The sequence below is a fragment of the Myotis lucifugus genome, unplaced genomic scaffold (assembly GCF_000147115.1).
Source record: "Myotis lucifugus unplaced genomic scaffold, Myoluc2.0 scaffold_3, whole genome shotgun sequence".
Taxonomy (NCBI): Eukaryota; Metazoa; Chordata; class Mammalia; order Chiroptera; family Vespertilionidae; genus Myotis; species Myotis lucifugus.
In genome coordinates, this window is record NW_005871051.1 from 15644784 (window position 1) to 15659007 (window position 14224).

Below are 14224 nucleotides of genomic sequence, written 5' to 3' on the forward strand. Positions count from 1 at the left end.
TTCTTTCAGGACATGATTTTTCTTGCATTCTGGAGGTGTTGCTTAGAGGCAAAGGAGCTCTGTTTTGGACTTCCACATTACTGACTTCCCAGCTGACCACTACTGTGGCAGTCTTGCTGTGTTTTCAAATATGACAGTTATGGTGCCATTGTGTTGTATGAAATATAGAGCTTTCTGGTTAGAACTGAACTGAACCCAAAAATTCATCTTCGGTTAGTTTCCATGAAGACCATCATAGAATTACCTACCCTTGGAAATTTGTCCTGAGATGGATTTACAACGGTGACCTGAAGTTCAAAGCCAATATTTTTGAGCTGCCCAGGTCCACATCTCTGAGCTACTCGCTTCCATAAAATGAAATTATACTGACTCTTTGGTAACCTAGATATATCTTTCAAGTTTTGATATTTATTCTTTTCTTTTTCTTACTTCACTAAGAATTTCATCTTACCTGGACATTTTCCGAGCAAGAGCAAACTCCAAAGTTACTGATACGTTCTCCACTGCTGTTCCATTTTCCCAGACTGTCTTTTTCTAAACAGCTTCTGCAAGTGAAATTGATATTGAAATGAGGTATGTGTGTTCTCATATTTATGCATGAGCATAGGAGAGAGTGTTAGTTATTGAATTCAGGTCCTGTACAGCTTACTGATTTGTTATTACTTGAATGTACATTGCACTACCATTTTCAAGTAATCTGACATTTTGGGGGAGTTGATGGAGAGCACTTAGTAATTAAGCAGCATTAAAACCAAAGCTCACAGAATTGTCTTAATAAGGCAGGAAGTGTTTTTTTTGACCCCTTTCTTGTCTTGGTTCTTTCCAATCTCTCCTCTGACAGGAAGGGGATACTTTAGCAAAATGATGCATTAATGTCAGGCTTACATGTGTTGTGTACTATCTTAAAAGTTTGAATAAGCAACACTACATAGTGCAAAAGCATGGGAATTGGAGTCAAGACTTGGGTCTCAGCTTTAGCTATACAACTTTCTACCTCAATTTCTTTTTTTAAAAATATATTTTATTGATTTTTTACAGAGAGGAAGGGAGAGAGATAGAGAGTTAGAAACATAGATGAGAAAGAAACATCGATCAGCTGCCTCCTGCACATCTCCTACTGGGGATGTGCCCGCAACCCAGGTACATGCCCTTGACCGGAATCGAACCTGGGACCTTTCAGTCCCCAGGACTTGGGTCTCAGCTTTAGCTATACAACTTTCTACCTCAATTTCTTTATACAAGAATCTTAGTCCCTAGGAGCCTCAGTTTCTTCATCTTAAAAATGGTATTAATACTTCACAGGACTGTAGTGATTGTTAAGTGAAAACATGTGCACAAAAGAACTTTATAAGTCATAAAGCATCGACTGTTTATTATTTTACAGCACAGCCAGGGAATGAACTAAAGGAGATAGATAATACCCATTAAACACATTTCTATCAGTGTACTACCCTCCTCCCGCCAAATAACACACACCCACTTGTCCACACACCCTCATATACATGCACACACACAAAGTAGAACATTGAAAAAAGAACAAGAAGCACTCACATATCACTGGAGTTCAAACATGTGTTGTCGATGCCAGGGAAGGTCCACATTGCTGAGACCAGTGCTGCTGTGCTTGGGTTAGAATTCCTGCAACATAAAAAGATAGAAACAAATTCATGACTCCTTCACTTGTCTCCCATGTTAACCTCATGCTCATGAATAATTTGAGAAAATGAAATAGTCTCTCTATGGACTGCTGTCTTAAATATATAAGAAAGACTTAATCACAGAGGGGAAAAGTATCACAGAAAAAAATAAACACACATCTCTATTTGGCTGCCTTGTTATTCTCTTGATTGTCATATGTGTTTACTGATCACATATTGTATCTACAACACTATATTATACAGAATTCTAACATTATTTTTCAATTTGTGAGACCAACAAAGAGTTATTTGCGATATATTACAATAGATTGGGAAGCCATACCTAACCTGACTCTCTTGATTAGTCTTTAAAAATAAAGATCTACTAATACTTTATTTTTAGGCAAACACAAAAACTCTTCAAAGTTATTTGTTGGCAATATCATGTCACAATAAACCAAACTGTCCCATCCTTTGACAGAATTAGGTACTGTAGCTCCTAAGTTCGTATTCTTCAGCAATTCATCCCATTCATTCAGGCACAACTGTACTTCTAGAAGCAAAGTGGAAATATCTTTTTAGGTAAAGAAAGGAAACTTACGCATAGAAAGCTGTCTGTTCAGAGGTACCATAAAGAGATGGGGAGATCTGGATCTCAGGATAACTGTTGCTGGAATTTTTCAGGGTGCCGAGGCCCATGGCAGTGGTGACAAAGACGATGGGGAGGATGACCTGGGCAATGAAACCTTTCCAGTTCCTGCGGGTGTGGTGGAACCTCTTAATGAGGATAGCCATTATCTTCTTCAGTAACAGTCCGAAACCATCCAGTCTCTCTCCTGTTGTCAGGATTTTGTCTGATTAAGAAAAAGAGATTTCAGTTGGTTCTGGAAAGTCCTAATACATCAAATAATAAAGTTACTCCAAAAACTATGGGTAGATGATATAATGTGATATGGTGGGAAAACCTTATATTTTAAAGATTTGGATTTTAGGTTCAGCTCTTTATTTATCACCTTTGGGTTGAACCCCTCCATCTCATAGAGCTTCATGTAAAAGTGTTTTGAAAATTACAAATCACTATACAAAATATATTGTTAGTCATGTACATTGTAGTTTTGTACATCAAAGAGACATGTAGAAGTTTATAAATAAACATTGTCCCCAATCTTCAGTCTCCATGAGGGTTCAGTATGTATGACTAATTACTAATATCAAAGAGATAGTTTCTAACAAGACACTGAATTCAAATAAGATAAATGGAAGCCAGAATATTAATCTAGTATAAGAACTCATTCCTACTGTGGGAAACTGGGAAATAGTCATTATAAGTCTCAGCATCTCTCATTCTTTTCTTTTTTTGGAATAAGAATATTTATTATTTACTTATTATTTTTTGCATGGCTTATACCTACAGTATATATTTTTAATATATTTTTATTGACTTCAGAGAGAAAGGAAGTGGGAGAGAGAGATAGGAAGATCAATGATGAGAGAGAATCATTGATCATCTGTTTCCTGCATGACCCCTACTGGGGATCGAGCCCAAAACTCAGGCATATGCCCTTGATGGGAATTGAACCGGGACCCTTCAGTCTGCAGGACAACGTTCTATCCACTGAGCCAAACCAGCTAGTGCTATGATATATTTTATTTTATTGTCTTTCATTCTTAATGTGAAGTCCAATGAATTCACTTTAAACATGGGGAAAGGAAAATGCCTCCTCCAAAGTATAATTCTAGTTCAAACACTTATTTATTACATTCTCTTTAGAAATTTGGTGTACTTTTATGGCATTTAAAAACTCAATTTTTACCACTAGAGTCACAAAAAAGAGCTTATTAGGCAAAATGTCTACCCTCTTGCCCTCCAAAATGCTCTTCAGGTGTGGAGGAAAATTCCATGGCTTCTAAGAGTCAGAGCAACTGTGGAGGCCATAAACTGTCTCCTCCTTAGTGCTCTCACAACTGATAATCTCAGCAGCACCCCCTAAAATTAGGTTCAAATATAACATTCTCTCCTAAGGCCTGCCGCCAAGCAAGCATGTGATAAGTTGACAGTATCCACTCTGTGGATATTTTAAATTCTTCATCACAAATTATGCAGCACAAAAAATCATGATCTTCATTTAGCAGATAAGGAAAAATACAAAGCTGCTTAATTTAAAATGAACTCCAATTAAACAGAGTGAACAAGTTTAAATGAAAAGTCGTATCTCTGCAAAGGGAAATTGCAGAAGGAGCTGAATATATTAAGTTAATTAGTATGCTTTTCTGTTTCTTAAGAAAATTCTTTTTCTTAAGAATGGCTTACAGGTGGATCAAACGGAGCTTTCTAAAAGATAATGTCAATGATGGGTACATTTTGACTGAAGAAGAGTTCCAAATTATGAGACAAATACAGAACATGTACTTCCTGAAGCAGATGACCACCTTCAAAGTCCTCAATCCCATGGACTCGACAGCTCTATTCCCCAAAAGATGATAAATGGGGAAGATGGCAGAGGACAAATGAGACTCCCAAGTTCCAGAATTATACAAACATTAGAGATTGCCTTTTCTGAGTTTTGGAGCTAGGCAAATGTTTAATGAAAAGTTCTGTTCCTCGAGACTTTTATAAATTTCAGCAAACTATTGAAATGACTACTCCATAATTTATACATCATTTTACTATAGGCTTCCTTAAAAAAATAGTGTTCCCAAAGGAATAAATTAACTGTCAGAAAGAGAATAACAGAATAAAAGTTATTTTCCAAAGAGCTCAATTCCTCAAAGTCATGTCAAGAAACACAATTTTTCAAATGTATGTTGTGTGAAAAACATGGAGGAGGGACCTCTTATTGTAGAGTCAGAGCCATTAGGTCCAACCTCATCAATTCAGAGACCCTCCTCCAAAAGCATTTCTCAGAGCCTGAATTTTCTCAGCACCTGAATTGTTCAGAGAGGTGAGAAGGTTAGACATATTTTCCAATGAGTTCCATAAGGAGTGATGACTATACTTTTAACTTTTTAAAATTACATATAAAAGCCTAAGCGACCATTACAAACAGTCTACTGAACAACTGGTTGACCTGTCACTATGTCATGCACTGACCATCGGGGGCAGATGCTTAACACAGGAGCTGCCCCTTGGTGGTCAGTGTGCTCCCACAGTCAACCTCCCTCAGCCAGCCAACCTCCCGTGGCCCCTCCCCCTGGCTGGCCGGCCCCGATTGGCCCCCATCGGGACTGGGCGAGACTGGCCCCCATCAGCCCTGATCAATGGCCAGGCCTAGGGACCCCACCCATGCACAAATTTGTGCACCAGGCTTCTAGTGTCTAGTAATAGTCAGTGAACGTAACTTTGCTCATTGTGGAATAGCACCAGTTACAAGAAGGATTTTAACTTGTTGAACACAAATCTGAGATTGTAGTAATTTACATCTTAAAAATGACTACTGGTGGGTGGAGGAATACTCATCCCTGCTCTAACAAGGAAATTCTTTCACATTCTTCAAAACATTTTTAGAGAGTTTGATTTGGTTAAATAAGCATGTTTTTGTGTTAAAAAGAGAAAGCTAATATTTCTTTCATCTTTTTTAATTAAAAAAAATTTAAAGTTGTTTTTAAAATTTAAAATCTGTCATGTGATTTTCTCATTTATGTCATTTACTGACATTAAGCAAAATATGTGATTAGATTTATACCATCTCTGTCTGTGAAGTTGCTGCTGCTCAGAGATAAATCATCAGGAGTTGAGATGCCATTGGTACTGGAATTTCCAATCTTCTTTTGTGTTAAGTGCTCAAGACTCATATTACTGGGTTTGTGCGACTCTTTAGTCAAGTTCAGAAAGACCTGGAAAGAAAAGACAGAACACTTTGTTAACATAAAATATGCATATCTTTTCTAGTTTCTAGGCTCAATTTTGATTTTGAATTTTTATCATGTTAATTGAGACAAATAAGTGTGACTTTAATTGAACATATTTGTATGTAAAAGAGGTATTCTCTAATTGGAGCAACATGTGTATTTTTTTTAGAATCAGTCTTACATAAGAATTATATTGAGATAATTTTAAGATTTTATGACATTAATTTAAAAATATTTATTTTCTTTTTTTAAAAAAACAATACATATTATTTTAAGAATACAGCAAGTTATATCAGCTTTAAGAAATGTCCGGATGTACCTCCTCCACGGTGGTATCTGAAATGCCATAGCACCCGATGTTGAGGTCACCCATGCCGTTGTCCAGCGCTCTTAGGAGTGACAGGTAGGCCCCTGAGACTTTGGTGCTAAATGGAGGAAGGACATAAACAAGCTCTCCCCCGATGTCCTCCTTCAAGTAGGCTTCCGGGAGGTGTGACCGGATCATTGCTGTCACAGCCATCGTGTCACATATTGCACTTGCATTTAGATTTGGACTCTGGAGATAAAAACAGCAGTTAAATACTCCCTTGTCTTTACATGTAGTGTCCTAGGGCCCTAATCACAGGGTGGTGCATTCTTTTTGTCCACCCCTAGGGGTCCCTGTCCTACTAGGGGTCCCTATAGTTGTATGCAAATAACTATTCTGGCTCCATTCTCCCACCTCACCCTGTCTCTTCTCCAACCTCTTCTCCATCCTCTGCATCACTTGAAACCACAGTCTCTCTTCTGTGTGATAGTTCTTCAGGCTCAGGTGCAGCCCTTCCTCAGAGCCTTTACAGTTGCTTCTTTGCCCCCAGACTGTGTGGCATGACTCATTCTCTCCCTAGCTCCAATTCTTGGCTCAAATGTCACCTTCTCAGAGACTCCTTCTCTTACTATCTACTTAAAATGGCATCATTCAAGCATTCCTTGTTCCTTTCTCTGCTTTATTTCTACCCATAGTATTTATCACCTGCTAATAAATTAATTGATATATTTATTAATTGTATCATCTAAATTCCCCACACTCCATTAGAATATAAACTCCATGAGGGCAGTGATTTTAATCTGCAAGATCCTCAATGCCTAGAACACTGTCCGGAGCACATAATAAGACATAACACACACAATACAAAAAAATTTGAATGCATTAAATTAGTAAACTACTTTTTATATTATGAAAGTCACATCAGGATGATTAGATAAATAAATGACAGTGGTCAAAACCTGACTGATATCATATACATCTTGCACAATTTGATAAATCATATGTTATTTTAGGCAGTACAGGGATCCTTAGCATTTTTGGTTTTCAAAGATGTACAAGAAAAGCACCATTGGTCTGCCTGAGTTGGTCTCCACATTGCCACTTGAGGAGTACTGACCAGAAATTAAATATATGATGCCATCTTTTCTTAATTTGCTTTGTTTTTTTTAAATTTTTGTTTTTTTTACATTATAAAAAATAAATCTATTACCAGGTTGTAGATACAAAATAATTAGCGATTTACATGCAATAAACATTAATATTTCAAGAAAAATGATTTTAAATATAATAATGTTACCATGCAATAAACATTAATATTTAAAGAAAAAAAGATTTTAAATATAATAATGTTACCAAAACTGTACTAACAAAGTATAATAATTTGCTTTGGATAGAGTAGAAAAATCTACCTGCTAGCCTTACAGGATGAAGTGCTGGGGAAAATGAAAGGCTGATCCTTCATCAGTAATCTGAGGAAATAAGTCTTTCTTTACCTAGCACAATGGTTCTCACTGTGATGCCAGACAAGTAGCATCAGCATCATCCAGGACCCAGTAAGAAATGTGGTAAATCTGGAGCCTTATCCCAGACCTATGGAATCTGAAACTCTTGGGGTGCGGCTAGAAGTCTGGGTTTACCAAGACCTCCAGGTGTCCCGCTGCTTCCTCAAGTTTGAAAAACATGAATCTAACATATGAATAGTCAATTTTAGCAAAGAATAAAGTTGGAGAGATTCTGCCCCTGTTTCATACAAAATTCACTCATGACCCCATAATAAGGTGTATTTTCTCTCCCACAGACCTTTTTCTTGGTGAGCGTGAGGTGGTACCCATCCCCAAACGCCTCCTTGAGGTAGAACGGTGACCCGCAGCAGCGGAGCCCCCCCATCTCCAGGAAGGCAATGCGGTCGCTCAGCACTTCAGCCTCATCCAAGTGGTGTGTCGACAGGATGATTGTTCTGGCTTGAAAACACAGAGGAGAACCAAGAATGAAAAATGAAAATACAATTCTAAGATATATAGAGTTAGCACTGGCACATCCTGTGATTTATGAAAAGACTCACATTTTATGAGCTAACAGGAAAACTAACAGAAGGAGCTTCCAAAAGGAATAAAGAGAAATCCAGGAGTATTCCTAAGTATTTAGGGGTCTCTCTCCCTTTCTCACCCTCCCTTCTCCCCCTTCCTTTCATCATTATGAAGCAGTAATTTTAAAGACTTTTTGAATATTCCTCTCTGATTAATCCTCTCCACTCTGATTGCTCTTTGCTTCACATCCTGTTAGCACTTATTTAGTCTGTTTTCAGTTTATCTTCATTTGTGTATGTTTGGTCTCTCTAATTAGATTCTAAGCTCCTCTAGGCAGAATTTGGAACTTCTATTGGATTTCTATGCTCTCAAAAAGGCCAGTTAAGTGCTTCACTCACAGTGGGCACTACATTAATATTAACTCACTGTCCCAGAAATTGAGCTGAAAAGAGAAGATTTGGGAAAAGGAAGAGCCCGTGTGGGATTTTTAGTGAAGATGATTATAAACAGAAAAAGGCTTCAGTTTGTTTGTGAGTATCCCAGAGAGCAAACCTATGACTGTTGGGTGGAGAAGTTATAAGAAGGTACTCATACCAGTTTTGTTCTTGGATATGACATCCCATATACTTCGGCGAGAACATGGGTCAACTCCAGTGGACGGTTCATCCAAAATGACCACCCTTGATCCACCAATGAGAGCTATGGATATGGATAACTTCCTCTTCATGCCTCCTGACAATGTTCCAACTCTCTTATGACGATGGCTATACAGTCCAGTATCTTTTAAAGTCCTTCAAAAAGAAAGTATGGTGGTTACTTTTGACAGATAGAGCATTAGAATATTGCAAAAATTTAATAAGTACCCTAAATGATAAATATTCACTAAACAACCATTATATGCTCAGCAAGGTGCAATAAACTATTGAAAATTCATGACATAATTTTCTATTATTTATCATCTAGTTGAAGGTATAAAATTAATGCTCAGGAAACAACACAAAGGAATATGTGGTTCATTATTTTATTCATTCATTTGACAAATATTTATAGAGTTTTATTTTTTGGTGCCAGACTGTGTTTTAGGTACAAGTGGAAAAGCAGTAAGCAGATAATGTTCCTACTCATAAAGATATTATTTCTGTGTGTCTCATGATAAACATGTTTCCAAGTAAGTATGCAATATGCTAGGTGGTGATAAAGGCAATAAAATGTAGCCTCACTGGTGTGGTTCAGTGGATGAGCATTGATCTATGAACCAGGAGGTCACAGTAGGGGGTGTGCAGGAGGCAGCCAATCAATGATTCTCTCTCATCATTGATGTTTCTATTTTTTCTCCCTCTCCCTTCCTTTCTGAAATCAATAAAAATCTATTTTAAATAAATAATAAATGAATGAATGAATGAATGAATGAATGAAGGTACATGAGATAATAGTGCCCAGGGCATGATGTTTTAGGCACTTACATTATATATAGAAGTCTCTTCAGAAGGTGACATTTTGCCAACGACCAGGAGAGTGGAGGAGTAAGTCAAATAGATGTTTTGGAAAAGTTGCTTTAAGTAGAGGGAACAGCAAGTGTGCAACTGGGCTAGCATGCCAAGAGCAGAGTAAATGTTGGGAGAACAGAAAGAAATGAATCAGAAGTGAGACTGGAAACAGGTCAAGTAGGGCCTCAGGGATGGCATGCTCTGACCTGTAGTTTACAAAGGTCACCAGGCTGCTCTTTGAAGAATCGACTGTATAATGGAGGGTAAAAGCTTGGGGTCATGCCAAAACCGGTTTGGCTCAGTGGATAGAGCGTCGGCCTGCGGACTGAGGGGTCCCGGGTTCGATTCCGGTCAAGGGCATGTACCTGGGTTGCGGGCACGTCCCCAGTGGGAGGTGTGCAGGAGGCAGCTGATCAATGTTTCTCTCCCATCGATGTTTCTGACTATCTATCTCTCTCCCTTCCTCTCTCTAAAAAACCAATAAAAATATATTTTAAAAAAAGCTGGGGGTCGAGTTAGGAGGCTTGGATCAGCATAGTAGTCATGGAGATTAAAAACAGGGGATTTAGGGCAATATGGGAGCCAGAGTTGAAGACATTTAAACAATACTTGTATATGGCATTAAATGTATTTGATACCAGAGAAGTAAAAACAAAATAAAACACAAACAAACCTAAAACTCAACTGGTTTGTGAGGAAATGTTCCCTGTTGGTATGATCACCACAGCTTGACTTCTCTTGGAGAAGAGTTACCCACACACATTCTCATTCCTGCCGTCACTGACCTTTTCACTTCCTCGTGCAGCTGCTTTTTGGTCCAGTGGGGAACTTTGATGGAGCCATATAAGAGGAGGTGCTCCTTGGTGGTGAGGTAACTGAACAGGACGTCATGCTGCATGCAGACGCCCATGCTCTTCCGCACGTTGTGCAGGTCCTTTTTGATATCTTTCCCGTCAACAAAGATGGTACCTGCTGAGGTCCCAAACAGCCCAGTCAACATGGAGCTGGAAATAAAGAAATGATAAAGCAGGTGTAAGCCAAGCATTGAAGCTAGATTTTAGAAACAAATACATCTCAGTTGTTAGCAAAAAAAAGAAAAAGTTAATAGTCTATCTCCTTAGATAAGGTCAAACTATGAAAGAAAATGGTATTAAATGGGAATAAAACAACAAAAATTACTTTTTTATTGCTTAAAGTATTACAAAGGGTATTAAATATGTGTCCTTTTTTTCCCCCCCGCCATTGACAATCCCCTGGCCTCCCCTACACCCCAGTGTCTTATGTCCATTGGTTATGCTTATATGCATGCATACAAGTCCTTCGGTTTATCTCTTACCCGCCTCCCTCCTGCCCCCCAACCCTCCCCGGCCTTCCTGCTGCAGTTTGACAATCAGTTTGAGGCAGCTCTGCCTCTGTATCTATTATTGTTCATAAGTTTATAACGGTCTTTATTATCCATGAATGAGTGAGATCATGTAAAAATTACTTTTAAGCTTTTAATAATTAAGAGTGTTACATAAATACTGCATAATGATGACGATGAAAATGGTGGGGTGGTGGTGGTAATAACAACAGAAATTGTTGGACTTTTTAATTGCAGTCCACTCTCTCCTTCAGCAAACTTGTATACGTCCTTGGCATCAGATAGTTGCTATAGGCTATTAGTCTCAAATTTAGATCTCTGGCCCAGATCTCATCACTCAGTTTCAGGCTTGCTTCATAAATCCAACAGGAGATATCTTCCAGGGTCCTCTAATTCAACTTGCTTAAACCTGGACTTACAATCTTTGAACTCAAACCCATACCCTCAGTGATATTACCCCCTTCACCATACAATGCATGCATACCATGGCTGCACAAGCCTCAGACCCAGTTGTTTTGGCATCCTTCTCCTATCTTAGTCTCATAACTCCACCACCATCTTTCCATTTTTCCAGCCACCACCGCAGTGCAAACCCCCATCACCAATTGCCTACTGCCGCCGTAGGCTTCTAACTCCACTCCTTGCATGTTCTCTGGCCATCTCCAGTCCCTTTCTCCACTCTGTGACCAGAATATTCTCACCTAGATCATTTCTTGTCATCTTTTAGATGGTGAGTGAGTTGGGAAATTATTTAATAATTATTTTCTTCACTAAAATGTAAGCTCCATGAGGTTAGGGAAAGGATCTGTTTTCTCACCACTCTGTGTCAGTACCTCTAATGCTAAGAACTTCAGTGACTAATGTGGATTGCATAGGGGATCAATACAATAAGCAACCCTTCCCATAAAAACATTAAAACACAGAGACATAGAAGCATGGGATAGACTGTCGACCCTCAGAAGGAAGGCAGGGAGGGGAGTGAGTGGGAAGAGATCAACCACAGAACTTGTATGCATATATACATAACTCATGGGCACAGACAATAGGGTGGTGAAGGCCTGGGGTGGGGTCAATGGGTGGAACAAGGGGACATATACAAGGGGGCAATACTTTCAACAATAAAGATAAAAAACACATGTATAACATATTTCATTCTTTATATTAAAGCTTCATATTCAGAAGAGTAAGATGGTAACTTTCTTGGTTAAAATGACAACCTCTTCAAAAGCCTCTCTATCGCCTTTTTTCATTGGCTTCTATTGCCTGTTAGAAATCTTGCCTTTTATGCATTCTATTCACATGAGAAAGCCAACTCTGAATTTAAACAGGTCATGTAACATGGCTGCATGTTCACTCGTTTCATGACCTTCCTTCGTCCCCTTTTATTTACACAATAAATTAATTTGAATATGCTTTGGCAGTCACTGAATTTACTCATGATGATACTAAATAGGATATCCAAGCACTAACACTTTTTCTCAAATAAGGGCTAAAGCGCCCACAGCATCTTAGAGCTGATGCCCAGCTAAGCAATATGGAGCATGGGAGGTGAATAGCAAACAAAACAAAACAAAAGTCAAAACAATGTCACTTTTAAAACATTTGATTCTCTTCTCCACTCAGACACAGGAAAGTGCTAGTTAAGTGAAGAGTGAGAAAGAACAGCTCATGTACCACTTCTGTCTTTTTCAAATCTTTATCTGAGAGCTGGTGATTCTTTTGTTTATGAAGCAAGGTGAGGATTCCCTGTGAAGGAACAGCTGGGGCTGAGTGTGTTTATACCAGAGCATGTAAACTCAAGCTTATATGTGAGCCAGGAGAGAAATGCAAATAAGTGAAACAGCCTGGGCACATGACATAGTATGGGTTGATGGGGACCAGAGATAAACCAGAAAGCAGATGCCCCCTTTAAGAGAAAAGTCACTAGCCTGGCCGGCATGGCTCAGTGGTTGAGCATTGACCTATGAACCAGGAGATCACGTTTGATTCCTGGCCAGGGCACATGCCTGGGTTGTGGGCTCGATCATTGATGTTTCTATCTCTCTCTCCTCTCCCTTCCTCTCTAAAATTAATAAAAATATATTTTTAAAAAGAGAAAAAAAGTCTCTAATAAACCCAACCAAATTTGCTGACCCAAGACTGTGGACTCAATGTTGCCAAAACTTCCTTTTATCTAAGATATGCCAAGAATATTTGTGGGGTTTTTTTGTTTGTTTTTTATTAGAACACTCCCCTATTTTTAAATATTGGCACTGAATTAAAAATTTTAAGAAGTGCTGGGTGGGCCAACACTAGGTGGAACAAACAAACCTGCCTGGTGGGTCTGCCCTGCCCTTTGCGCTCACAGTTTAAGATCTCTGATTTACACTCCATCCTTCACTACACAGGTTGAGCCATCTTAATCCGTCTGGGAGCTATAATGGCTTTACATTTTATGAAAGAGGTAAGAAAATATTAAATAACATGCTCCTGTGACAATAAGTGTTAAAGAGTAACCTACATGGTAGTAGTTTTCCCTGCTCCATTGGGTCCTAGCAATGAAGTGATATGCCCTTCATAAAAGTTCAGATTGAGGTTATCAACAGCAATTTTCGAGCCATAGGTCTTTGTGACTCCATGCAGGGCAACTCCGACTGTGAGATCTTTAGGTTCAGGCTCAATGTTGGAAGGAAACATGTATTCAGGACCTAGAGAGAAATCAAGAGAAGTGTTGTAAGCTCGCTAAGAAAGAAACCACAAATTAGACTTTTCTTAATTAAATTATAACCCTCTACATACAAAATAATTCTGGAAACAAATGATCTGTTATAGTGTTTAGACTCCTCTCTTGGTTAAAGAATGAGTAAGAGTGTGGGACCACATTCTCTAAGGTTTATATGGCCCTTCTCTGTCAGAAAATGCAGTCCCACAAAACAGCGTCATTATGCCGAATTCTGCCTTATTTTCAAATATTGAAGAAAAAAAACAAGTCAAAGGTTTGTTTGTATAGATGATACCAAACTTATTAAATAAATGTCTACAAGCTGTGATTTTACAGTGACAAGGCTATCTCATTAGCTCAGATCTGTGGTTTACAGAAACCAGTTCATTAACTACTCTTTGCATCTCTTTCAGGCATCACAAAAGGACCACTTATACGGGTCATCCTCATTTTAAAAAAATGACACTACTCATCCAATGTCAGAAAGACATGAGTTTTATTCTGTTTGCCCAGTGTTGGCAATGGACTGTGCTAAACTATCCATACCTGTTACTTGGTTACTCCCTGTGAGTAGTGACAGATGGCTGGAGTGAGGGGTGCAGACTGTGTCCAAGGAACAAAATTTTTCTCTGTGTGAGTCTAACTGGACCACAAAGGGATCTGCAATATTGGACTAATTAGCGCCATATGCTAACCAACTGAGCTAAGGAGCCACAATTTAATCTCCATAAGAGTCCAAACACATACATGTGGATATATTCATCCATGATGAAAAGTGTAATTTAAGAAAGCATAATTGAAATCACTAGTCATGTAAGTTTTATATCACTTCTCTCCTAATAATATATGGTGT

General features: G+C 38.6%; 1 protein-coding gene across 1 annotated transcript in view; it reads right to left on the reverse strand.

Moving 5' to 3' along the window:
* The window catches only part of ABCA12 (ATP binding cassette subfamily A member 12), a 168026-nt gene that overhangs the window by 32658 nt on the left and 121144 nt on the right, over nt 1-14224 (reverse strand). The window contains exons 28-36 of the mRNA XM_006082487.3: nt 13171-13357; nt 10093-10311; nt 8415-8611; nt 7594-7754; nt 5806-6042; nt 5321-5471; nt 2239-2491; nt 1552-1638; nt 452-545 (exon numbers count right to left, since the gene is read on the reverse strand). Of these exons, the coding sequence (XP_006082549.1) occupies nt 452-545; nt 1552-1638; nt 2239-2491; nt 5321-5471; nt 5806-6042; nt 7594-7754; nt 8415-8611; nt 10093-10311; nt 13171-13357 (1586 nt within the window). The remainder of the gene's footprint in view (nt 1-451; nt 546-1551; nt 1639-2238; nt 2492-5320; nt 5472-5805; nt 6043-7593; nt 7755-8414; nt 8612-10092; nt 10312-13170; nt 13358-14224) is intronic.